Source organism: Manis javanica, chromosome 13 (genome assembly GCF_040802235.1).
Source record: "Manis javanica isolate MJ-LG chromosome 13, MJ_LKY, whole genome shotgun sequence".
NCBI classification, from domain to species: domain Eukaryota; kingdom Metazoa; phylum Chordata; class Mammalia; order Pholidota; family Manidae; genus Manis; species Manis javanica.
In genome coordinates, this window is record NC_133168.1 from 39,434,391 (window position 1) to 39,460,047 (window position 25,657).

Genomic DNA, 25,657 nt, shown 5'->3' on the forward strand with positions numbered 1-25,657 from the left:
GGGAGACAATGGGGCAGCTGCTGACAACCGGGATGAATGAGCCCTGGGACTCATTTACAACCAAGTGGAACAGGTCCTGGGATGGCCACGAGGGTTCCTGCCCCTTCTTGTCATCCCCCATCTTCTCTTCTACCTCTGAGCTGTAAGGTCAGGGCCAGAAAGGAAACCACAGTCTGTGATCTGCTGGGAAGGAATCCACACCAGTTCCTGTGTTGGTCTCTTTCTTCCCCAGTTAGGGAGGGTCTGTGTGAAGGGAAGAGGTTCTGCTTTGGACACCTGGCTGCAGTAAATGCCCCTCTAAGCGCCTGTACCTCCAAGGCAGGAAGGGAGACTTGACTCCCTGATGGCGCTGGCTTTTCACTCCTGTCCCTGGCCATGAGAGGTGTGGGAAGCCTCAGCCAGAGCAGCTGCGGCCAGCTCCTCCTACCCACAAGGAGCACCTGAGAGGGCAGCCCCCCAGATTCTCTGGTGCTAAGTGATCCTCTCTGGGATGACCCCCACCTGCTCTCTGTCCCTTCTCCAGTGTGCCTCTGTCCGTCCCAAGAACCTGTTGGTCCACACCCACTTTGCTCCTCAAAGAGGTAAGGGGGCAATTCTCAGTTGTACACAGTGGTACAACCTGAGGGCCAAATGACACTGTAGCAGGATAAGACCCCACCCTCCAGTTTAGGGCCTGGTTGAGCATTGGGGTTGGGGGGAGGGAGACAAAAGAGGGAAAGAGCTTGTGAACTAAAGCTCCTGGACTCTCTCCCTTAACCTTACGTCTCTCAGCCATACAGTCTCCATCTACTGCCAAGGAACTGAGGTGGCCATGAGCTTGGACCACTAAGGGTTGGGGTGTGGGGTGTGGAGAAAAGGTTAAACTTTGTCGGAGAAAAACCTTTAAATACCTTATTTTAAAATGTTTGCCCTCTGCTACTATGTTGTAGGCACAGCTCCCATTTCCCAGCCCTAATGCCATCTGAGGTGAGAGGTAGAAACCCTCTTGACATTTGTGGAAGCTCTACTTTGTTCTATGCAAAGCAACTTCACACCGATAATCACGTGCCCACAGCAGAGACAGAGGGTATGGTTGGAGACATCTTCCTCGAGGAAATGAGGGCTGAGAGCAGGAGCTTGCTCCTGACAGTGGTCCTGGTACTCTTATCCTGCAGTCCTGTCCTCTCCCTCAGGCCTCACCCACTCTACTTCTGTCCATCTCCTTGCTGTCCCTCTGTCTTCCATGCCCCTTCCCCGTGCTCCATCATATCTTAAGTCCTTTGCTCTAGCCAGTCCCTCTGCCTGGAACACTCTTCCCCTGGATAACCCAGTAACTCCTTGGCTAGTTCTTCATTATCCTTCAAGCCTTTGTTCCAATCTCCTGTTCTAAATGAGGTCCATCCTGACCACCTGATCTTCATACTGCAATATGTACAGCATGTACCATCCCCACCCTTCTGACAGTCTTATTCTGTTCCACCTTTAAATTTCCTTGTAGTTCTCATCCTCTTACATTTATATGATTTCCTTATTTACTAGGTCTACTGTCTTCTGCTGGAATACGAGCTGACCAGGCACAGGGAGCTTGGTCTGTTTGTACACTGATGTCTCTGAAGCACCTGGAAGAGTGGCACATGGTAGGCACTCAATCAATAGCTGAGGTATCAATTTAATGAAAGGTCACCCTAGGCTCAATCCAGCAACAGGCAGAGCTGGATTTGAACTCCAAAGCTTGTCATCTTGCTTTTCTACCTTAGAGTCCATGCCTGTCTTGGTGGAGAGCACATCCCTGTCTGTTCAGGAGCTGCGTGTTAATTAGATTTCCCGTAAGACTGCTCTCTCCCAGCAGGGTTACCAGGCTTCTGTCTGTGAACGCCGGGCCTTGCTTTGTTTTTCCTGGTGACAGGATTGCTGGCACCCTGCACATCCTGATGATGCAGCCTGCTCCTGGTCACAGGGCACCGAGTGCTGTGTTCCTTGGGAGTGTCCTGAATGAGCCCTCTGAAAACAACACAAGCTGTTGAGCCAGGGCTGAGTGCTCAAGACACATGCTTGAGATCTCTCCAAGTCAGACACCTGTCAAATCCAGAATTGGCTCCTGGCCTTGCTCGAAGGATTTGCTCTCTAGGAAATGATGGGGAGAACCAGTTGGGGCTTGTAAGGCATGAGCCGGAGGTGCAAGAGTTGGGCAGAGCCTGAGAGGATGCACAGAGAAGCCAGGGGAGCAGGAGGCATTCCTGGGTGGCTGCTGTCTGGGTGAAAATGCAACTGAGCCTTGGGGGTTGGGTTATTCCAATGGTTTTGTCACTTTAAGGAAGGTCTAGGGGTGGAAGTGCTTTGCTGTGAAGAACCTCAAGAATGTGAGGACAAGAAGTGGGTCAGCAGGGATCCACCAGTTTGAAGGATGCAAATATTTCTCGGCTCTTCTCTTAATCAGTTTCCTCAGAACAGATCCTGTCTTGAACTCCCATTCACCTGATTCTTTTAACTTGTTAAGCTGTGGTTCTGGTTTCTGTTTTTTCTGTTTTTGTTCCTGTTGTTATGAGCTAATCTTTTTTATGTTGGCATTAGGGCAATTTTTATCATAATCTCAATCGCTTGGTAATAAAGTTACACATTACACGGATTCTAGGTGAAAGGGAACATTCATGTCTATTCTCAAATTACTGGCTCACTATTTGTGTTTCTAGGATAGCCTAAGAACTAATGTTTTGATGAACACTCTGACCACTGAGGAATGCCATTGGAACATATTAGTCTGGTCAGACAGTGTCCAGACATGCTGTTCTTTGGTCTGCAACAAGCATTTCTTCCCCACAAAAGAGAGTAATGGGATTAATTTTAAAACTCCTAGCTTGTGGCATCTATTTCCACATAAACCTCAGTGTAGAAATCATTTGCACATATAACCAACCATGAGACCGAGCATTTGGGGAAATATTAGGAGGAAAATTGGAACAAGCACAAATCAGGCCTTGCCTTATGACTTACATCAAACCAGTGCATGTTCTCAGGGACAGCCCAGAAATGGACTTCATGAAAATAAATCACTTCTATATGATTTTGTGTTGCAAGAAGTTGTTATCTGCAAATATCTGCATACTTAGGATGACTAGGGCATTGTTTTAGTTTATTCTAGATGAGTTAGTTTTGCTCTCAATGAATATACATTATACATTTTCTTTCATGAGTCTCTTTGTAACTTCTCAAAGTATGTCTCAGGAATCACACTGTCATTTTTGATCACCGAACCAATGAAAAAAACATGTTTTTCAAACAGCACCCTGGTGACTTAAAGCTTAGCTTTGCAAACTGTACAGCTTACCAGGATGCAGCTGGCTTCTGGCCTGAGCTTACCTGGTCTAGCAGAATATGAACAGAATGTCACACGCAGCTGCAACTTCCTCTTTCACATTACCTCTCTTCCTTGGTATTCTAATAAAAAAGCTCTCAAATAAATACGTGAGAGGCCCACCTTCTTCAACATATGTTAACTGGGACCACAAGGAAAATAAGCAATTTTTGCAGAATTCTCCAGAATCAAATAGTGCAATGGACCTCAATTGGGGAACTCCTGGGTTAACTGAACCGACTATATTTACTTGGTAACTGTAGCATCAGTCTAAAACAGTGGTTTCCAATCTTTTTCAGGTCATAGACTCTCCTCCCCCAACTTGGAGAACCTGATTAAAGTTTTAGATCCTCATCCCTGAAAAGGCATATATATTCACAGGCCCTGCACTGACCCCTCACTCAACAAGAGCTCATCTGATGCCATGCCAGAAATTTTTTGTCTGTGGTCTTTGGTATGCATCCTAGAAATGTGCCAAAATGTTCCATTTACCTTGAAACCTGTACACATACTACAAACACATATAAATGACATTTTCTTTATTAGAATGATTAATTTAAATAATATAGGTGAAGGTATGTTATAAAAGGCCAAATCTGAGAATGTCAATATGACTGATTTTATTGGCATTGAGCATTTAAAACTTAGCACTAAAGCCGTTGGTTGATATTGTAGCAAATGGTTTTTTTAAACATAAACTGCTCTAAGATATGAGCTTTCCACTCTCATAATTCCAAATACCTTTTATTCTTGTTTTAGTTTAGTGATTCATTTAAAAAATCACAGCATGCCTACTCTCCAGTCTTTGTGGGACAGGTACTTTTGGGTGCATACTATATGTAAAGCCCTTTGCATTCTGTAAAAAAAACCACTTCACAGGACTCCACTCTGCTTGCACCTTACTGTAACTCCAATAAAGTTCTTGCCAAAAGCAATTAAATTCTGATCTGAATTAGTAATTTTATTAATTACACTTAAGCAAGCCAATTACTTATTTGTTGAGCTGATTTCTTATAAACTGATTATAAATCATTAATATTCATTAATATACCAAATTAGATTTCACATCTCCTGCATCATGTACTGGAAATAACATTAGTCAACACTCTGCTAGCATGGGTTATAAAGGATGCCTGTTGCAATCACACTCTCTCATTCAGCCTTTGGAAGTAGATAACCACTCAAGAACAATTTATGAGCTTGCTAATTCTTTTTTCCCTTGTGTCTTTAGCAGTAATATACAACTCTGATATGCAGAGCCCTCAGGGTGCCGTCTAAATGAAATTCTTAGAGTTGGTCAGGAAATATCTTGTGAAAGGGGTAACTTTGTCCCAGAATATAGTTTATCGCTAGTGAGACTTTAGCTTAACATCTGGGGAGGAGGAGGGTAATGGAAGAGCTGGGAATTGGAGAAGCAGGCTGAGAGGAGAGTAGTAAGAGAAACATTCATTTCCCACTTTGAAAAATAGCATCTTAGGTCAGTAGAATCACATCTGAACTAGCGCATTCATGCAAAATCTACAATAAAGACCTCTCAACATACACATTGAAAAATAGCATCTTAGGTCAGTAGAGTCACATCTGAACTAGTGCATTCATGCAAAATCTCCAACAAAGACCTCTCAACATACACATTTGTGGAATGCCTGAAAGAGTGGTTGCCATCTATTGATATGGATTGGACTTAAAAGGAACAAGAACAAAAATTATATTCATGCTGTCTTAGTCCATTCTGGTTACTATGACAGAATACCATAGACTGGGTAGCTTATAAACAATAAACATTTATCTCCCACAGTTCTGGAGACTGGGAAGTCAGAGAGCAAGGTTTCTGCAGATCTGGTGTCTTATTAGGGCCAGATTCCTGGCTCACAGTCTTTTTGCTATGTCCTCACATGGTGAAGGTGGTGAGAAAGCTCTCTGGGTCTCTTTTCTAAAGGCATTAATCCCGTTCCTGAGGACTCCACCCTCATGACCTCATCACCTCCTAACACCATCACATTTCAGGATTAGGTTTCAACATATGAATTTTGGAGGGACACATTTAGTCTATAGCACATACTCATTTATTTGATGCTTGTTATATTCTAATGAGCTGGATCAACGATGAATAGGCATCATTATACTATTTTTCTATAAAAATGAAAACATAGCCTAGTGTCTTCTAGGCAATTTTGAACTTTAAAGTTATTCCAATTTGTCTACTAGTACTGAAAACATGTTTCAACCAGTCTCCTAAGTTGGAAGTTTTGGTTGTTTCAATGTTTACAAGTAACACAGATTAGCAACAACTAGCTGAAAATTAATTAGCAAAAATGAGAAGAGCTCTACTTCTAATTCTGAAAAAAAAAAAGGCAGAAAATTAGCTAAGTTATGGACTTAAAAAGTGTTGTAAACAACCTCATTCTACAGCAAAGTGAAAAAACCTGGCAACAGTGACTGAGGATATTAATTTTGACTAAATTATAGTACATGAGCATCTATTTGTCCAATTTATAAAGTTAAATTGATATTGGCAGGTTGTTTTGGGCTAAATTACTAGTATAGATAGATGGACTGGCAACAAATACTTGTGAAATAAAATGTAATAAGTACACCCATTTAGATTTACACAAGTGCTAACAGAACAAAAAGTAGGAAGACAGGGATAAGTTCAGAGGGGACATTTGAACTGGGCTTACAAGAATAGGCATTGCCATCTAAGCCCAGGGGAAATGCAGAACAACAAAATGCTCCAAAAGGTCTTTTTTTTTAAGTATTTTTTTTAAATCATAGGATTCTATGCTGATGGGTATTATTAAAGTAACAGAGTCAGTACCTTAAAAAAACCCACTAATTTATCTCTCTTGCATGATCATTTAGCTTCATCATTTTTATGCTCCACTAAGGAGGATATAAAACTAGGCTGATGCATCTGGGTTGGCAGATAAAGGCTTATGAAACTGCTGCTATCAGTCATGTAAAAATATGGAGTTAAGATCAATTGTGATCCAAAGCAGACTTTTAAAATGATCATTTGGATTGCCATGCCTTCTGCAGGTTTTATTTTAGGCCTATTTGTCCTTCTATCTTCTGAGAACAAGTGAGCTATGGATTAACAGATTTCCTTCTCTGAAGTGTGTGTTTTGACTGAAAGCACTTGTTAAACTTTTTTGAACTTTCATGGATGGGCTGATGTGGTTTCTCACTAGCAAGTTCACGACGGAGATATGAAGGCTGAAAAATGTGTCTGATACTTTTTCTGTGTAGCTCAGGGAGGAAGCATAGGTCACTACGATCAAGGCTCCCAACCTCCCTCCCAGTTCCTAGCAGCTTGGGGTTTCCGTGAAGACCTCTCAAGCTAAGCAGGGGGCCCAAATGGTGAGTCCAGGACAGCCACTCTGAGTGGACATCTACCTGGTTTCTCTCATGGCTATTTCCTGAACTTCTTCAGCCTGGCTCTGCACCTCGGGGAGCCACTCTTCCCAGATTCTTTCGCCCTGCTTTCTTGGTAGTCTTGACCAATGGGAGGCATGGGTAGAGACGGGAAGGTAGGGGCCAGGGAGGAGCCAGGGTATTTCTTCGGGTCACTGTGCTTCTAGTGGTGCCCGGTGCTGTTGCTGCAGCTAGGTGGGGATTCCAGCCCCCCCACTGGGTGTTCACCCCCTCTATGGGCTCAGCTCCTGCTGGGAGAGCCTCCCTGGCAGATGGAGCTCAGGCTCTGACCATCTCTAGTTATGGTAACATCATCCTTGCCTTGTGTTTCCAGTTTCTGCCCAAGAGAGCCGCGTCCTGCAGCTCCTAATTCTGAATGGCCAGAGTTCACCACCCTCTGTGTGGCTTTTCAGCTCTCCTGTCACCTGCGCAACTAATTCCTGGTGTTAAATTTCTTCTGAGACAGAGTGGTTTCTGTTTTCCTGGCTCAATAAATGACTTGTAATAATTACAAAGATAATGACCCCAGAACAGTAGAGGAATTCTCACTTTAAACTAGTCTCTTCACAATGTGATGCCTGTTTCTGAGGGTGCTCTCTAGGAATCTTGGTATTCTAATCTTGGTATTTTAACTATCAGAATCACTGAAAAAGGAAGGTGTTCCTGACTTCCTCTGAGATGTGGGGCACATCAGTAGTTTGACTAACTGTCTCCGGGAAGCTCCTAATGTGCCCGGCGGAGCCGCCACGTGACCCCTGCCCCACGGAGTCCTCGTTGGTACTTGGACTTGGATTTCCACTTCAGGAGGAAAAATATGACCTTGCTGCCAAACGGATTTTTTTCTTTCCTGCTTCTAGTTTTTGTAAAAATATTGTGGGCAAAAGTGTAATGTAATATATGTTTGCAGGGTGAGGAAGGGGTACATATAGATCATTCTTCCCTTTACACCCTTTATTGAAAAGTAGAATAAAAACATTTATTTTAGAGTGCATTCAAGATTCATTTTAAACAGAATATCCTCTACAGTTAATCAATAGATGAAAACTCTGGCGAAGTCTTTGCTCCTGCCTGGACGTGCTGAAACTCCTATTTAAAGAATGAGCTGTGCACATGAGCCAAGAATGCTTTTTGGTTTGGCAGTTTTTATCTGATCTTTGGGAGAGGTTAAAAGCCCAGATACACAATGTGGAAAATTTTAAGTGTCTCCTTAACATAATCATCATTACACGAAGGAAACCAAGGAAGAAAACCTATGCTATACGTTTTTTTAAAGCTGTAAAATAAATCCAAGATCTTGTTAAAATTCATTATATTTCTCTTTTAATCATGGTTTTGATATACTGTATGGTTTTTATCTGGTGTTTAAAGAAGTCCTGTATATTGATTTAAAATAGTGTCAAAAGTCACTTTCAGGTTTCCAAGGACTAAGATCCTTTGTTTTTCTCTGTCTCTTGTTATTTACTCTTTTATATTAACACCTTCCCTAGAAGTAAGAGACAAGGTAAGGTGGATGACAGTGGAAATTCTTATCAATCATTTCTGTCATCTGTTAGATTGGTAGCAGTTGAGCCGGCTTAGGAAATAGAAGCTGCACATACTGGAAAAAATATAACACTATATAATTATTAGTGGGCTTGCCTTAGACCTAGAATCCTTAGTCCTATTACTGGAGAGGAATATGAAAAGGCTGCAGTCGCTCCAGAGATCTTTATTGTTTACATCACTGAGTGTGGCTCGGGCGTTTCACTGCCCTGAGGAAGCCAGCTGCAGTGTGCGGGCTTGCCTATGAGCAGCCTGTAGAAGGTGACTAAAACAGACAAACTGCCCCTCATCCCCTCAAAACAAAATAAACAAACAAGCCTAACCCTAATGGAGTCTGTTGATCTTCACCACAGTGTGTAGTCCAGAAGCAATTAACATGGAGGGACACAGCTTGTACACCTGTGTGTTTTCCGTGAGACAATTGATGTGTTTTGAACACACTAAAAGATGAGAAAACTGTCCTATTTTTGGTGAGTTTCCTTTTGCAAGTATAGTGATGAAAATTTTCTCATGACAGCTTATAATTAGGTATCTCAAGTTAAAGTAAACACTATATCATTCTCTAAAAATAGAATCTGCATTCAACTTTGCAGATAGAATTACCATTTTGAGTGAGTAGGGCCTAGCAGGGGCTATGTTTTGTTGCAGGCAAACTTAGAGATGAAAATTGCATTTATAGTTTTTGGACAAAAACCTTGAAACTTTTTTCCATTTCTCAAAAATTTGTTCACTCTTTACCAAATGCTGAGTATCTCCTGCATGCAGAATAGAAGGTGCAACTGGGTTGAAAACAAATATGTGTCAGCTGCCATACTAACTTCTGTATTTACAGTAACGAAGCCATGGCACCTTCAAGTTTCATTTTTCTGTGTGTGTGCACACTTGCCTTTTTTTCTAGTCTTTGGCTCTATGAGAGCAAGAAGCAAGTCTAATTTTTTTCCTGATTAATCCCTAGGACCAAGGCTAGTAGATAGGATCTGGAACATTCTTGGTGCTTAATAAATACTTGTGGAATGAATGGAGTGAAAACCGATAATGATTCTACAGTATGATGCCTGTGAATAGGAGTGTGGCAAGAGTGCAGCATGCCAGGGGAGGCAAGAACTATGAGCACTTTGCGAGCTGCCTGGCAATCTGGGGGCAGAACCACAAGCCCTTCTCCAGAAGCACAAGAATGCTTACATTCTTGTTGGGGCAGTTTCAGAAGAAAAGGGAAGTGTACTGTCACATAATTTAGTGTCCTTAGGGTTGTAGAAACTAAGGTGTTTCTGTTTTTGTTTGTTTTTATGGGGGTTTGTTTAATCACTTCTCAACCAAATCACTTTATGCATTTTTGCTTTGTCCATGACATGGTTTTAAGTCATTCTAAGTAATTGTCAAAAACATATAAGCTGATTTTGGAAGCAATACTTCTATGGCTCTTTCAGAAGAGTTATTGCATCAATCCTTCCTAGTTCCTACAATTCATTTTGTTGGTTTCCAAAGCTCCTCTGGGATGAAAACAAAACTGCACTTCAATTTAGAAGGAATTCCTAACTTGCAGTCACTTTTACTGTCACTGATCATTTGGATACATCAGTGACACAACTGATAGTAGTGATCTTACTGGTATGACAGTCATGCAGGTTGGTCCCTGTTTCCTCTCTTCTATAAATGCTTAAAGAAAACTCTTGTTCTTCCATAACAAAGGTAAGTGAAAAGTCTTCTTTAATTAGTGCATGATGCAGGTGTGAAGAAATAGCTGGGTATTTCTGCCTTCTCCTGGCAGTAAATAAGTGCTAAACTTTGACCTTGGAAGACTGAGCAGTGACATGTGTTTGAAGCAGTCTGACTGAAGGAGAGCATTAAAAAAAAAAGCCCAGGGTAGTTGGAAACAGCAGGCAAAATAACACCAAATGTGTTGTGATAACAAAGCAAGTTGGAGGCTTTCCAAGGTAGAAGCAAATCTTTCAGAGGACATAAAAGCTGAAAAGAGGAGCTGGGACTCATGGATTGAAGGCATAATCCTGACAGATAGAGAGCAAAGATCTTCTATATATTTTAGCTAAATTTAATCCTCAAGAAGTAGGTATTATTCCCATTTCACAGGTGAGAAAACCAAGGTCTCGATGTCTTATACTTTGGGTGTGCCTGCTGCTAGTCCACGAATAATAGAGTTCCTGTGTGTTACTGCTCTTTCCTGCTCCAGCATTCACAACAGACATCAATCACGGCATAGCCTAGCTGCCACACCCCTGGGCTAATCATTCCTCTTGTTTTACAGATGAGGACAGAGATGTGAAGACTTTGTGCTAGTCCCAAATTACACAGGAAGTTAAGAACAGAGCTAGGTTTGGAACTCAGTTGTCTTGATTCCTAGTGAAGTTGGCTTCGCATTGGCCCAACTGCATCTACTTTCTTCCCCTTCTGCATTGCATCACAAAACAGGAGACTACAGGGACTTAATTTATTATAATGGGGGGATTTAAAATGCATATAGTTTTGCAGCTCCTGTCTAAGACTATGTAAGTCACAAAGTTAGCAGTTTGGCAATAGCAAGATAGGAATGTGATAGCAATGAAATGTGCTAAGGGATTATTAGCCAGTGAGGTTAAAGTGTTGTTGAATGGCAGAGTGGTGATGAGGTTTTGCACAAAGAAGAAAATGAATTTGTTCTATCACTTACTAAATAGAGGCCTTTGGTCACAACAAGCCAAAACAGTCACATTCATGAAATGAGAACAGTAGAACTATGCTTGACTTAAGAAGTTGATATGGTGGTCTCCTGTCCTGGTTCTAAGAGGTGGTTCTAAGCTATGCATTTCTATTCTCCACAGAGAACTCCAAAAGAATTGAGAAGTCAGGAACAAAGGTCCCAAAGATACAAAGCAAATGAAACAAATGAAGATCATTTGTTTCTCCTGGAAGAGTTAGAAAAACAAAACAAAACTCTCAGGTGCTAGTCATTCTGGAAAATGCTTTTTGAAAGGCAGCACATTTTATGGCCCTCTTGGCAGAACTATGAATTAATATGTGCTCACAGCCCAAGGCCAAAATATACCAGTGTGTGAAAAAGTTTTAAAAAAAGTTATACATCTATCACTGTTTTCTAAGGTTTCATGGTAATTTGCATTCACCGGGGAATTAAATGGATGTGACACATATTTACATTAATTTATTCAGTAATGATATGTTTTAAGGAGATTCAAAGTGAACATAATAATGGCAAGCCAATCAATCTTTGACAGTTAGCATTGCAATGAATGTAAAAACACAAGGGGTAGGGGATGGAAATGCAGGTGATTTTCAAAGGTCATTTCCAAGAACATCTTATATATTTCCTTGACACATGGCCAAACTAGTAGTCTGTACAAGTAATAGTCATGTTAAAACTCAGCAGAAACAGGAGAAACAATTCAAGACCTGACTTTAAAAGCAGCAATCGGGAGAATAAAGCAAATGAAAGTCACCCAATAAAAACAGGTGATTCAAGTTAATACTTTCAAGATTTCTTCAGTAGGGAGAATTATGTTTGAATATTCAATGTGAAACTGTTTCTAAAGGATTTAGGTGAATTGCTTCTTGCTCAGAAATGCTTTTGTAGCCCACAGCTTGAGAAAGATCATTATATCAATTTCCAAAATGAATTTACACCTTTATTTTGGAGTGGCTGGTTGGATACAAAGTATACTCTCATGTTGTTTTTTATTAGCATAAGTCTTACAAATCTGTGTCTGGCAGCATAGAGGAGAGAAAGCAGTTCCTGACCTTGGGAAAAACCCCCATTTTCTCATATTTAAGATAAGAGAGTTGTACTAAATGCTGTTTAGACTATGTATTTCTAATACTTTATATGCATATCTGACACCTGACAAATATTTATTGAAGATTATGACTCATGGATTGGCCAGTGTGGATGGAATGAGCCAGAAAAAACAGAAGTCAGTCTTTGGGCCATTAAATCAGTTAAAAAGATTAAATAAGATATCCCTCCCCACCCTCACATTTCAGCCACAACCTAGGGAGCTGGAATGGCAATCAGATACATGAACTCCATGCTTACATGAAAAAGGATTTATCTTGTTTTCATAAAATTTTAAGCAACTGTCTACATATAATTATCAGAAATTAGATGTTTTGATTGTCAGACTGCCATCTCTGTGTGGATAGCTGATGATAAGTATAAATAAAAATCATGTTTGAATACTTTTTAATAATTCTGTCATCAACAGAATAAAGACAACCAACATCATTTGTGTTACAAATAACTGAATTCACAAAGTTCCCCTTTGACTAGATCTGTTAAGTGAGAAGCCAATTCCTTTGCTTGATGCCACAGAAATATTTTATGAGACAGGGACTGTGAGATTAAATCACAGAACACAATAGTAGACTATTCAAGCAGTAACAGTGAAAAAAACCTCTGTATCTGAGAAATCATGACTTACTTTTTCAGCATATATTTTACACAGGGCCATATACAACGTAAGTGGTTTGGAAAAATTTGTTGGTTGAGAGTTGATTTCAGTCAGAATCCCTATTTCCTTAAAACTACTACAGGTGCAAAAAACAACAAAAAAAGCCCATTCTTATGATTATGTATTTAAAACAGTAGCATGTTATATACTACTGGTATGTCATGTTTTAAAAACCATACTCTTTATTAGAAGACATTTGCAAACAGCTACAGCAAAGCTTATGGATATATGGTGGAGTCTCATTCATTACTCACCCACTCACCAAACATTCACTGTGTGCCCAAGTGCTAGGCACTGCTCTAGGTGCTGGAGATGGGCACACGGGCATGGAGGGACAACTAAAGGAACTTTTTGTTCTCATGGGGCTTAAATTCTAAGAGCTAGAGAGACAATAAACACGTAAGGAAATGAATATGTAATACAAAAAACGCTAAGTAGAAAATAGAGTAAGGGACAGAGGGTGATGGTGATTTTGATACTCTTATTTGTCAGGAAGCCACCATGAGAATGGGACAGTTGGGCAGAGATCCCAAAGAAGTGGGCATGAACCATAAAAACATTGGGGAAAGAGAGTTCCAGGCAGAGAGAACAGCAACTATCTGAAGCATTCCAAAATGCACACCAAGAATTTGAAAAGCCTAGGTTTTTTCCAAAATTATTGGAGGCTCTCTTGTAGCTGACCTCTTTGGCCTCTCTGACCTCTCAAATCTTAGTGACCTCTTGCTCCCTTGAGCTTCTACAGCAGAATTTAACTTAAATAAATTCTACAACAGAATTTAACACAACTGAATGCTGTTCTGTTTTGTTTGGTTGGTGAGCTGTGTCTGATCTCAATTGGACTGCAAACTTACTGATAGGGACCATACTTTCTATTTCAGACACCAACTCCCTGCCTCTCCCCTACATACTCAGGTGTTGATCAGATATTAGATTCTTAATAAATGTATTTGATTAGCTTAAGGTTGTGCATGCAAAATTATTTGCCATTTAAATTTTTTAGCAGGAAATATTCCCTTGTCAAGATTCTCTGGGTATGGTATGGAATCGCTATTAGGATCCAGTATTTCCATTTGCAGCTGTATGCACTCAGGCCTGCATATATGAAAGCTTACTTAGAAGGAGAAAAACAACAAATGAGGAGATATATTAAAAGGCTTTATTCACAATAGAGAAATTTTACAAATATAGTTTTTAAAAATTATGTGTCAATCTATTATGTTTCCCATAACATCAGAGATTTATATAAAGTTTGAAGTGACAGAATAGATTTATGTACAAATCAAAAACAATCAATGGAAAGAATGGATACTAACTATGAAGGAGTCATGACAAACATCAGTGTTCTGTAAATTGCCATACAATTTATATGTGTAATATTAATCACACAAAGTATACCAAAAAATATGCAGGAACACAAAATTAAGGGCTATTTCAATCATTCACCTTTTAGGATGTGAATACATATGTAAACTTAACTGCACAGTTTAGCTGAAAATGAATGAAAAACAGCTGTCTATGTAAGGACTTCAGTTGTTTAAAATAACACAAAGTGTAACTTTAATTAAACTACATCACCATAATAGTAATCTCTTTATCTTGTTTGCATTTTTGGTGTTTTGGGACTTAAGTTAAAAAATCCAAGTTCCAGAACTGACAAAACTCTGTTCTGGCCATTGGCAGAGCAACATGTAGTACAATCTCCTTGCCTGTTTATACCCAGACACAAAAGGTACACTGTAGTGTGTACATACAACCTGGTTTTAATATCCCATCTGCTGCAGAAATACATATAAACTTTGTGCTCTTTGAAAGCAAAGTGAAAATAAAATAAATTAAATTGCTAGTCCAAGGATATTCATATGAAATTATAATCTAAATACATATGGCCCAATTTTGGCAATGATCTTTTATAATTTGCCTTTAAGTGCTGGGAAAAGAGGATTCTCACTATGCATTTACTTTATAAAGTGAGCTGAAAATGTGAGTAGAAGAAGTTATTCTGGGTCACAGAAACACATAAGCATGGCAATAATGATATAGTTTTTCATTTACTAATTTTATCAATTTATCCTTTCACATATACCAATGTAGGTGGTCAAAGTCTTTGTACCTCAGTATATGTATCATCATATTAGCCCTTTCATGGGAATATATATAAGATATGAAAACAATATGATATAAAAATATGAGGTGTCACTAAATCTATTCTTGGGAAAAACCACTCATATCTCTAAATAATGTTCTTCGTAATGAAGAATCATGTAATTATTTTCATCTGCTACAGGACTGTTGGGGATTGGGAGTGTCCATTCCTACATATTGCTCCTAAGATGGAATCTCTATGTTAAATTTCACCTGAAAAAATATACTATATTCTTATTTGGCCTAAAAGTTTATTAGATTTTTCTCAATTGACCATGAATAGATACACTGGCAAAGCTTTTTCAAAGGTAAATCCTGCTTTTATAAATTGAAATGAAATTAATTTACTCCATTTTAGAAAGGGCCCTTTTCAAATCTGAAAAATCTGAACCAAATGCAATGCTTTCTTTTTAAGAAAATAAATTAAAGATGAAATGCAAACCAAAAACTATATGAAATATTCACCCTCTCTTTAGAGATACTCAATTTCTCTATATATTCAGTTAAAAGCAAAAGCTGGCACATTAAAAGTTATACTATTCTCTTTTAGACGTATAATCATTCATAGCAGAGCTCTGCAAAACTTGAAGGCTCCTTTTGCTGTGTGGTGGGAATGGAAAAAATTTACCAGTACATGATCCAGAAATGACACAGGACATTTAAAGTAAAATTCAAGAACTAATTCACAAATTAGGAAACACTAATTAACCAACAAAAATATACTGTGGTTCCAATGGAATGAGGTCAACATGAGGTGATCCTTTGGGATGACATTCTAATTTGAATTACAATGTGAGTGAAGTATTTTAGAAGACATTCTATCAAATAAGATAGACCCGCGTAAGGAGGCTGTCACAGTTACAAGATCTGTCTCTGGTGGATAGACAAACCAGATTAACATAAAATTGAAAAGGAAAAAGCTTTTTTAATATTTAATTTACTATTATGGCTTTTTGCAACATGGCAAAACATTACAGCTTAAAGCAGACATCATCTCCTCATAGAGGAGGAAAGAGTTTTGCAGTCAAATCAAAATTGTAATTAAGAGGTCACTGGTATACCATTCTATTCAGTTTAATAAAAGTGATACCACACCCTTCATGAACTCCAGAGGTTACTTAAGGAAAAAATCCTGTGATCCACTGACTGAATAATAAAGGATATGATAAGGAATTTAGGTGCTTCTATGCCTATGATAATAAACATAAAAGACTGCAAAACAATTTTAGAACTTATAATAATCACAGAACTATTAATAAAAATTTGGCCAAATACCAGAAAAGGAATTATTAAGGTATGTAGTGAAGGGAATGGAGCAGAGTAAAATACAAAATGTCCTTCTATTTTTCATTGACTTCAACTTCCTTTTTATTCATATTGAGTATAGGGAGTAGATGTGCCTCGGTATTGAAGATCCAATGTTCCAGGGGAAGTAGGTCATCATCAGAAAATATTAAGTACAAATATCTGGAGAGAGAAACATGAGTATATGACACCTGAGAGACGATGTCAGTCAGTGAAATAAGACACAGCAAAAACCACATCAATGTCTTCATTCATCTTACGGTGAGCCACGGACAACAGTCAAGCACAGAGAAACCCAGAGGGGATATACGGATCCATGTGGAGTAAAGAAGTTACTCTCTGCTTTGGTATTAGTGTATGAGAACCATACAAATCAGTCCCATCAACCTTACCTAATGATTGAAAACATGTTCAATTATTGCTATGCATGTCGATTGGAATTCAGAAGCAATCATACTTGATATTATCTGAATGTGTTTGTGATAAAAACATCTACAAAGATCTGTCCAGGTGCCTCAGCCACATGCTTTGAGAATAATTTTTACTTACTTCAGTGTTTCTGCTAGGAAGAAACTTTGCTGCACATCATCGTAACTCTCGTGTTTGAGGTAAACATCCCTGAGGCCGGAATAGCCCCCGTTCACTCTGCAGTGATTTTCCAGGGCCTAAATTACAAAGAAGACAGGGGGAAAGGTCATATTTCAGTAAACTGATTGTCACTAATTGTTACTATTAGATTGTCAAATTCAAATAAAATGAAGATTCAAATGCAATGATAGGTTGTAACAGTTTGATTTGAAGATTGAAAAAAACATAAAATGTAAATGCAAATAAGGTATGCAAAGCTAACAGGACTTATGGATAACATACCTCACATAATTGGAAAAACTTTTACATTTAGTTTTGGAATAATTTTTCAGTGGTTTTTTTACCATTTCCTCCTATGGTCGTGGATCAGGGTTCGTCAAACTGTGGACCATAGGCTGTATCTAGTCTGCTGCTTGTTTTGTAAATAAAGTGTTACTGAATCACAGCCATGCCCACTTGTCCGCAAACTCTGTGGCTATTTTTTTTTCTACAATGGCAGAGCTGAGTAGTTGTATATGGCCCCTAAGCTTAACTCTCCCTATTACAGAAAAAGTTTGCTGACCTCTGGCCTAGAGAGATTGTTAATGTCAGCTGGGATTATAAACTACTGGTTTAGAACATGGTTTAGAACATGTTTACTACATGGGGACAAAAAAACTGCTACTATAATCAGAACATCTTATTTCTTAAAAACTGTGGAGTACTAATTAGTGATAGCGAAGACATATAAAAGGAGGAGATGGAAAGCAGTGAGAGAGATGTGGCTGGTACCTATTCCTAAATATGTGTTTTTCTTTCCTTTAGTCTGGGAAGGAAGAAGATGGGATGAATCTACTGGTAACTACCAAGAGAGAAATGATCCTACATTTCTGTGGTTGTTGAACTATAATGAATATTTGGAAAAGAGATGGGTTGGGCAGAGAATAAAAATTTAGGTAGCAGTCTGAAATAACTTCCAGTCACTTTGTCAGCCACATTGTTGACAAAACTTTGTATTTTGAAATACTGGCTTTGGCTGCTTTGCAGTTACAAGGCATCTCCATCTCCAGGAAAATAACTTTCTACTCACTACATCCTATTCATCCTATTAGCCATACTGTCAAATAAAAATTTCCATTATATAAAAATTGCCACAGGATATCTGGTTCTAATTCAGAGAACATGGATAAAAACAATAAAGTTTAAGATGAAAATCCTTAGTATTTATAATGAAATAAAATACAGAGAACGTTAAGGTAAATTTATTCTTAGGTTCTCACGTAATTCACTGATTTTTCAGTTTTCTTATGAATCATAACACTGTCCCAATTTTCTGGCATGCATAAGTACACCCTATTTTTCTTCCATTTAGCCCAACTAGCAAGATGGAGAGCACAGACTTTGTTATATTAGGTGAGGGTTTTGGAGGAAACATGGCTCCAAGAGTGCAGAGCCCAGAAACGAGCAGAGGGAAGGCAAACCCAGTGAGCAGGGACAAGGGGACGTGCGCTCAGCTTCCATCTGCAGATATGGACAATGACGGACGATATTGATTTTGTTGTACAGGAGGGCTTGAGGGCAGATGGGAGAGGCAAGCAGCAGGGAGGAGAAGCATTTAGTTAACAGATTTCCGTAAAAGAAAACCGAACTGGCAGGCTGTAAGAATAAAGCAAATGTCTCATGACTTGGTACTTTTTAAAAGCCAATGGGGAAAGTAAGATGAACTTAGAAAAAAAAGCTTTGATTATATTCTTAGCTGCAGACAATGAGCCACATTGGGGCAAAGCCTGCAAAAAAGAATTTTCATGTCCTCTCATATTTTTCCTTCCTTCCTTCCTTTCTTGATATAAGTTGTTTTTGATAAAAACTTAAGTACCAGATATACTGGAGTAGGCCAAAATTATTTGTGAAAAAGGAAAAAAAATCAGGATTTGGGAGAATGGGCAAGGTTGTTATGGAACATAATGAAATCCTATATCCAATAAAAAGGTTTTAGCCACGCAACTTTTTCTGTTTTTGATGTTCTTTGGTCATAAGGAAATGAGGGGGCCAGGCATGATAACCAGCTGTCCCACCCCACCCCCGGGGAATTTCTGTAAGTCCTTCTGTTACTACAGAAAAAGAATTGTTCTGGGGGGCAGACAATGCCCACTCGTCTTTCCTCTTTTCAGTTCATCTCACTCATTCTTCTCCCACAGTCCTGATGTGGCAGCTGTCATCGTCTAGGACAGAATGGGAGGTTTTAGAGCAGGGGAATCTCAGCTCTAGACTCCCTTACCGTGGTCTTAGAGGTTCCTGGACTCAGGCAGTCCCTTTGCCCAACATGGCACTGTGAAAATCAAACAATCTGAAGATACAGCACAGTGACAGAGGCTCTCAGAGGTTTAGAGGGGCCTAGGGACTTTATTTTTCGAGGCTTTTGGTAAATCAAAAAAAAAAAGAAGGGGAAATGCCAAAGGGGTATTTTTTACTTTCAAAAATGAAAAACCTTCATGTCAAGTCTAAATTTTAAGCCTTTAGGAATATGAGGCTGGATAGTCACTCTCTTGGCCCCCATTAACAGGCCCCGGTTTTACAGCATCTCCGCAGTGGATGCACTCGCGTGTCTGTGCCGCACAGTCGGATCAGAACACCATTTTACTACCCCCTGTTTTGGGGACTCTCAGCTGCGATGCATTGGGCCCACCTTGATTTTATGTAAATGCTTACATTATTAGTGACCATATGTGACTGGGGTGTGCTAGAAGGGTCTGAGCTGTTTACAGTGACTGGAGCTCTAAACAGAGGATGAAGGACAAACGTGACCCCAAGTGACCTAACTTTTTTGTGTGTGTGGGGAGGGGAGAAAAGTAAGGGAATAGCGAGCAACTTCAGTTCTTCAACTTCAAATGGTAAGTCAGAAAGCATCTTTGTTAGGATAGAAAAACAGTCTCTCATTTACCATGTTAGGTAAACAAGTAACTAGACCCATGGAGATTTCCAAAAGCAGATCTCAGGGAACAGTGCTAAATAAGGCTGACTGGATGAGTTCGGTCTGACCTCAAAGGTAGAACCAGGCAGAATGGATACATCAAAGAGAGTTAGGAAATATGGACCCAACCCAGAAGTAGGAGCTGGGAAGACAAATCACTTTCTGAGGTTGAGAATACCATGTGGAAAAGGTTAGATGTAGTCGACTAGAGAAAAATGTCTGTGCAAAAATACCCCTTATCCACATGGCCCAGAAGAGAGATTATATAACCCATCTTTACCCAAACATCTATGAATATGACTTATAGTATGAGCTTTATCAGAATAGTAATTATACATATTTAACTGATAGGAATTTAATTTCTTCATGACATTATTGAGAAAAGCAAAAGAACTGTCAGGTAGATTTTTGTTGTTGTTAGGTAGATCCAAAAGTGCTTGAACATCTGTGATTAATGGACTGTTGGTAAACCCGAGGAGGAAGTCTTCAGTGCTGTATGCTGGATTGTATATTTTCATATCTTGCTCAACATTGCTATTGTGCCTGATGTTATCATACAGAAATTTTGTTAAGACATGGAAAGCAGGTCTAAGTGTATCAGTGAAGGAAGGTTGGGAGGGGAGTGCTTTGCTAGAAGACAGGATGATGGCTAACAAATACTTTACAAACTGCAAGTATGGGTGAAAACACAAAGGAGCAAGAGTAGCTAATGTTGCAGCAAATATAATTTGACCATAATTTCAATGTAAACTAGGGGTTTCAAAAATCTACTGAGAGAACAAGTTGGACCATAGGCTGTGGGAAATAACACTCAGAACAGGCGTTCTTGAGTCACACTGCTCAGCTCTGAAAGACCGCAGCTGGACACTATGTCATGAGGAGAAGGGAAATGACATGGAGGGAAATGACGGATGAGGAAGGGAACAGTTGGCACAATGTACTGTCTTCAGATAACTGAGGAGATGAAGTGTAGAAGAGAGACGGTTTTTTTTTTTCAGTACTTCAGTAAATTCTGGTTTCAAAAGGAGTAACTTTTAACACTTTCAGCCATTAAAAAATGGAATGAATTACATTATTTGTATAATTACATTATAATAATTATGAATTACATTATTACATATATTCCTTTTTGCTACAGAGTCTTTGAATTGACAGGGAATAGCCATGTGGTAAAGATATGAAGAGGAGTCCTTTCTATGAGTGGAAGACTAGACTAGGTGATTTTTAAGATCCCCTGTTTTTAGTTTGTGTTCCACTAAAAGAGGAGCATGAAACAAGGGTTGAATGCAGGGAATGTTTTGGGGAAGTGATATCAGGAAGTGAGTGAGTCGGGAGGGTGAAACAGGGGGTGAAATACATTGAGCAGGTGACAGCTGTGTGCAGTGGGGGCTCTCTCCCCCTGGACATCCTCTGGGGAATATGTAAAACATATCAGAAACACTATTCAAAGAGGAAAGACCGGGATAGTTATCCATCAACTCCCAAACCTCATTGGTTGAGGGTTCTCCCTGGAGCCATTAACTCTCCTCCACTCCCAGACCACAGCCAGCTGCCAGGGAAGAAGCCTGGAGTCAGAACAGCTGAGAAGCCCCGGGCGTGTGAACTGATGCTGTGAGGCTTTATGAGGCGCTGCCCACTGCAGTAGCAGCTGAAACACGGGGGGCACAGTGGGGATGTGACACAGAGAAAAAGAGTGCTGCCACACCCCCCAAGTCTGGAATCTCTGTGCATGAAAAGAGGCAAGAGTCTCCAGCACTCCTCCTTCTCTGCTGTACGTCAAGTTCCAGCAGAAGTTACTAGTGGCAAAAACGGGATATCTGCCTTGTGACACAGGGAAACAGTTTCACATCATATGCTACATTAAAAGTTGACAATAGATAAAAATCCTAACACGTAAAACAACCTTATTACCCTACAAACAAACTCCCTTGAAGAACCAAGGAGACCAAAGCTTCCTGTCCACATGGCAACAGAGATTTACTTACTTTGCATTTTTGATCAATTCTTTATCATACATTTTTCACATTTCAACATCTCTGAAATTAACATGTCATAATTTAATTGCTAGGGTTGTACTTTCTTAGTGGTATATAAAATAATGGCATTTCTTATCAATTATGGTGTTTTACACTTGATAAAATAAGTTATTTCTGATATTTTCAATTATTTTTTCCCATTGAAGACCAAAATAATTTCCTACCACCAATGCTTAGATGAACCTCAATTTTAATACATTTTACAGAGGAAAAAGCATAAATTTAAAGAAATTGGAATTACCATGGACTACACATAAGTAGAAAACTTTGCAAAAAAAAAAAGGCCCAAATAATAGCTATCACTTAGAGTAACTGATTACTAGTGATAACACATACAGTAAAAAAAGAGAGCAATAAGCATGATTCGCCAGTGGTTTCCTAAGGTATTACATTTTACACAAAGGCAATATTCATTTTAGATTTCCTGAGAGATTTTTATTCCTAATGGTTTTTCAAGACAGCCAGCTTTCTAACAAAGAGTGCTAGAGAATAAGAGAGTGTAATTAAAGCACTTGCTTGTTCTTATCCTCTAACCTCCCTCCCACTCATTTCAGATAAATAGCTCTTAAAATTAGACATTGTTTGATACATATCCTGGAGGATGTCACTGCTGGCATCCAGCACACAAAGTATTTAACAGATTAGTTTAGGAAGAAGATACATCATGTTTGGCAGTTAGAGACTGACGTGGTGACAAAGATAATTAAAACAACACACTGGAGAGATGGAAAACTTATGGATATCATAGAAACCTGAGCATAGTGAAGGAGTAGTCTTGTACAAAGTAGTTCTTGTATAATAGTTCTGTAATATTTTTCCTAAAAGTTGGATCTAACTGGCTAATTTTCTCTGTGAAAGAATTTCAATCTAAAATGAAACTGGAGGATATAAACTGTAAGGTCTCACATGTACCTTCAGAAAAACAAAACTTGAGGACTCAGAGAATGATTTCCTATAAATGCCTGATTTACCAAAAATTGATAATATTGGAATTTTCTTAAGTGATAGGGAGTTGGTCAGGGGTTACCTCATATCAAACTAGGAAAGTTTTACTTATGGCTTCCAAAGGCATGAAGAAGAAACGACTCAGGTTGGAATAGACTTGCAAAATAACCTAAGTTGAGCTTTGTACTACTGGACTGTTTTGGTCTTCTTGAGGAATTTTCAAAGCTGGTCTCCATTAGTTTTTGATTTTAATAAACTCCAACTGAATTCTCCTCTCTTTACATTCCCTGCCCACAAATACAGGTTGCCCCAAAACCTCAATGGACTTGCCCATAGCGTGCTACAGTTTGTGTCTTGAGTTGCAATTCCTCTGCTATTCCCAACAAAACTATTCTTTTTTGACAATTTTGAGCTTGCCTTAGTTTACCTCTCTATTTAGGTAAACATTCTTTGGTGTCAGAAGTGGGATCTAAAATGAAACAATCCCTAAAGGATGATGACCCTGGGATCAAGTGAGGACCTGCTCTGAACCCCTTGTGCTCATTACTTCCATGAGTCACCGTCTGCTTTTGGTTTGATGAGTCTCAGAATCCAAGTTACTTCTCTTTGGTTGAACAGTCTGACTTTATCTGGGATCTGTTTAAATGCTTTTTTTTGGTGGGTACTCATTTGTTTTCTTATTGGTAGCATGCTAGAATTTCAGTATAATTACTTTGGGATTCTTGAGAGAAAAAAACATAAAAAAATAATTCACAATAATACTGGTGGGCCTGGGTTGAGCAAATGAACATTTCTAGAGAGCCCACCATCTCCTTGTGAGAAACTCTGGTCTCCAAAGCAAGAGACTCCTATGAAAGCGGAAATTAGTCATGGACAGGCCAGATTGACATTAGGTCACCTGCCAACTGTGAGACAATTTCTGTGTAACAGGGACACCTGGTCACATGTTAGACAACTAGGTCAAAGGCTGTCCACTGGGTAAAAATTTATCCTGTGAATGGTATACTGTAAAATAAAACAACTGCCAACCCTGAAAACACACTCACCAGGCTATTTAGAATTTTTTTTCTTTTGCTCTCAAGAAAACTTCTGAGATATGGGATCCCAATCATCTATATACTTGAATGGTGGCTCTCCTTCAGGGACTCTGGCTGGTTTTATGCTCATATATTATGGGCTTTCATCATGCACAATTTTTGACTAAATGCATCAACCTTATGAAACATAATTTAGAACTTCAGTGGCCATTAGGGGGAACTTTTGATCTCCCAGACTTGTTTTTCTCCAGACTAAATTAGAAGACCACAGCAGTAAAACCAAACAATCTGAATGGGATAGCTATTTTAATTAGTACCTAGAGGCTTATAAACATATTCAGGATTCTAAAACTGCCTCTTTACCAAATACTATTTCTAAGTTAATAAGTTAACTGAAGCAAATAAACAGCTGAAAGGAGATAAGAAAACTTCCTTTCTCGAATGATGAAACCTTACCAACTGAGCCTGTTAAAATTCTACCTTTTAAAATTACACCTTCTGAGGGTCCTGCTAAACCACTAATTTCCTACATGCCACGGACCAGAGCTGAATTTAGGGCTAAAGTAAAAGATTTTCCCAAGGTACCGAGGATCCTCACAGATTTGCCAAAGAATACAGTATTGTAATTCAAATTTATCAACCTGGCTTCTCTAATCTTTATCAATTACTCCAACAACATGATTATTGGAGAAGGTACAGACCAGAATTGGACGAAAACTGCTAATTGGGAAAGCCCAAACAATCTTTAGAATCCAAAGTAAGTCAACCATCAGTTTCTTTATATGACCAAGCTCATGTCGCAGCCAAAAGGCTACACCTTGCCATCCCAAGGGCTTTCCCTAAACCAGTAAACTGGAACAAAATTCAAACATGCACTCAAAAGCCTGCCAAATCCGTTCATGTTTTCTACAGCAGACTCCAAACTGTTTTAAAAGGGGATTCTGGATTCCCTATAGGTATTGAATCCACCAGGGTGGCCTTTAATCCAATGTTTATAAACAGTTTAAACAGAGATCTGTCAAGAGAACATGTACAGAACGGGAAACAATATCTACCCCTGAGCTTCTCAATCTAGCTAATCAGTTCACCTGCATCCTAGAAGATGATTCCAAAAGAAAGGCAACTAAAATTTTAAATCTCCAACTTCAACAGATAAAATCTCCCAAGGAAATGCTCTCTACTGGACTTTGTCATTATTGTAAAAAACCTGGTCATTGAAAAAAAGGACTGCCACAAATTTAAAAGGTCTAGTTGATTACAGCTTTCCAAGAGCCAAGGGTCAGACTCATTCCAATGATGGGACTCCAAAGAAACACAGGGGCATTTCTCATTCTACAATTAAATAGGCTGGGGTGAACTACTCTCCAGATTGGTGACAAATCCCTTATAACATTATTTGGCACAGGAGTTACTCTACTGGTGCTTAACTCCATTACTATTAAACAGTCCTTTCCTTAGAATAATACATTTATTAAAATAGTGGGGGTCTCAAATAAACCACATTGTGTCACTTTTTAAATCTATACCCTTTTGCTTGGGACCTTTGCAAGACAAACATCCATTTTTCCTTGGTGAACTGTCTCCTATCCATTTAACTACACAAGATTTCCTAGAAAAATATCATGCTGCCATTTCTTTTTCTCAAAAGGAGAAATAACTTTTGAGTTTGAATACCCAGAATTTAAATCCCTTGACCCTAATCCCCAAGAAAATCCAAACCCTTTTTCTTTCACATGTAATTTAACAATCAGGGAAGATCAAACTTCAGATTTATCCCAATATTCAACTTAGTGTTCCCTACTCTATGGGGAAAATCCTCCTTGAATATAGGCAGAATTCATGGTATTCCTCCCCACCCAATTAGGATCCTAACAGATACCTCAAAACCTCCCCCACCCTCAAATTAATCA

At 39.1% G+C, this 25,657-nt stretch overlaps 1 protein-coding gene across 2 annotated transcripts in view; it reads right to left on the reverse strand.

Moving 5' to 3' along the window:
- Window positions 1–25,657, reverse strand: part of MAN1A1 (mannosidase alpha class 1A member 1) — a 252,455-nt gene that overhangs the window by 56,690 nt on the left and 170,108 nt on the right. The window contains exons 11-12 of one of the 2 annotated variants that reach the window (XM_036993512.2): window positions 16,741–16,856; window positions 13,879–16,353 (exon numbers count right to left, since the gene is read on the reverse strand). In XM_036993512.2, the coding sequence (XP_036849407.1) occupies window positions 16,227–16,353; window positions 16,741–16,856 (243 nt within the window). In that variant the 3' untranslated portion in view covers window positions 13,879–16,226. Of the gene's footprint in view, window positions 1–13,878; window positions 16,354–16,740; window positions 16,857–25,657 lie in introns of those variants that run through there. The other variant, XM_036993505.2, reaches the window with a different exon arrangement.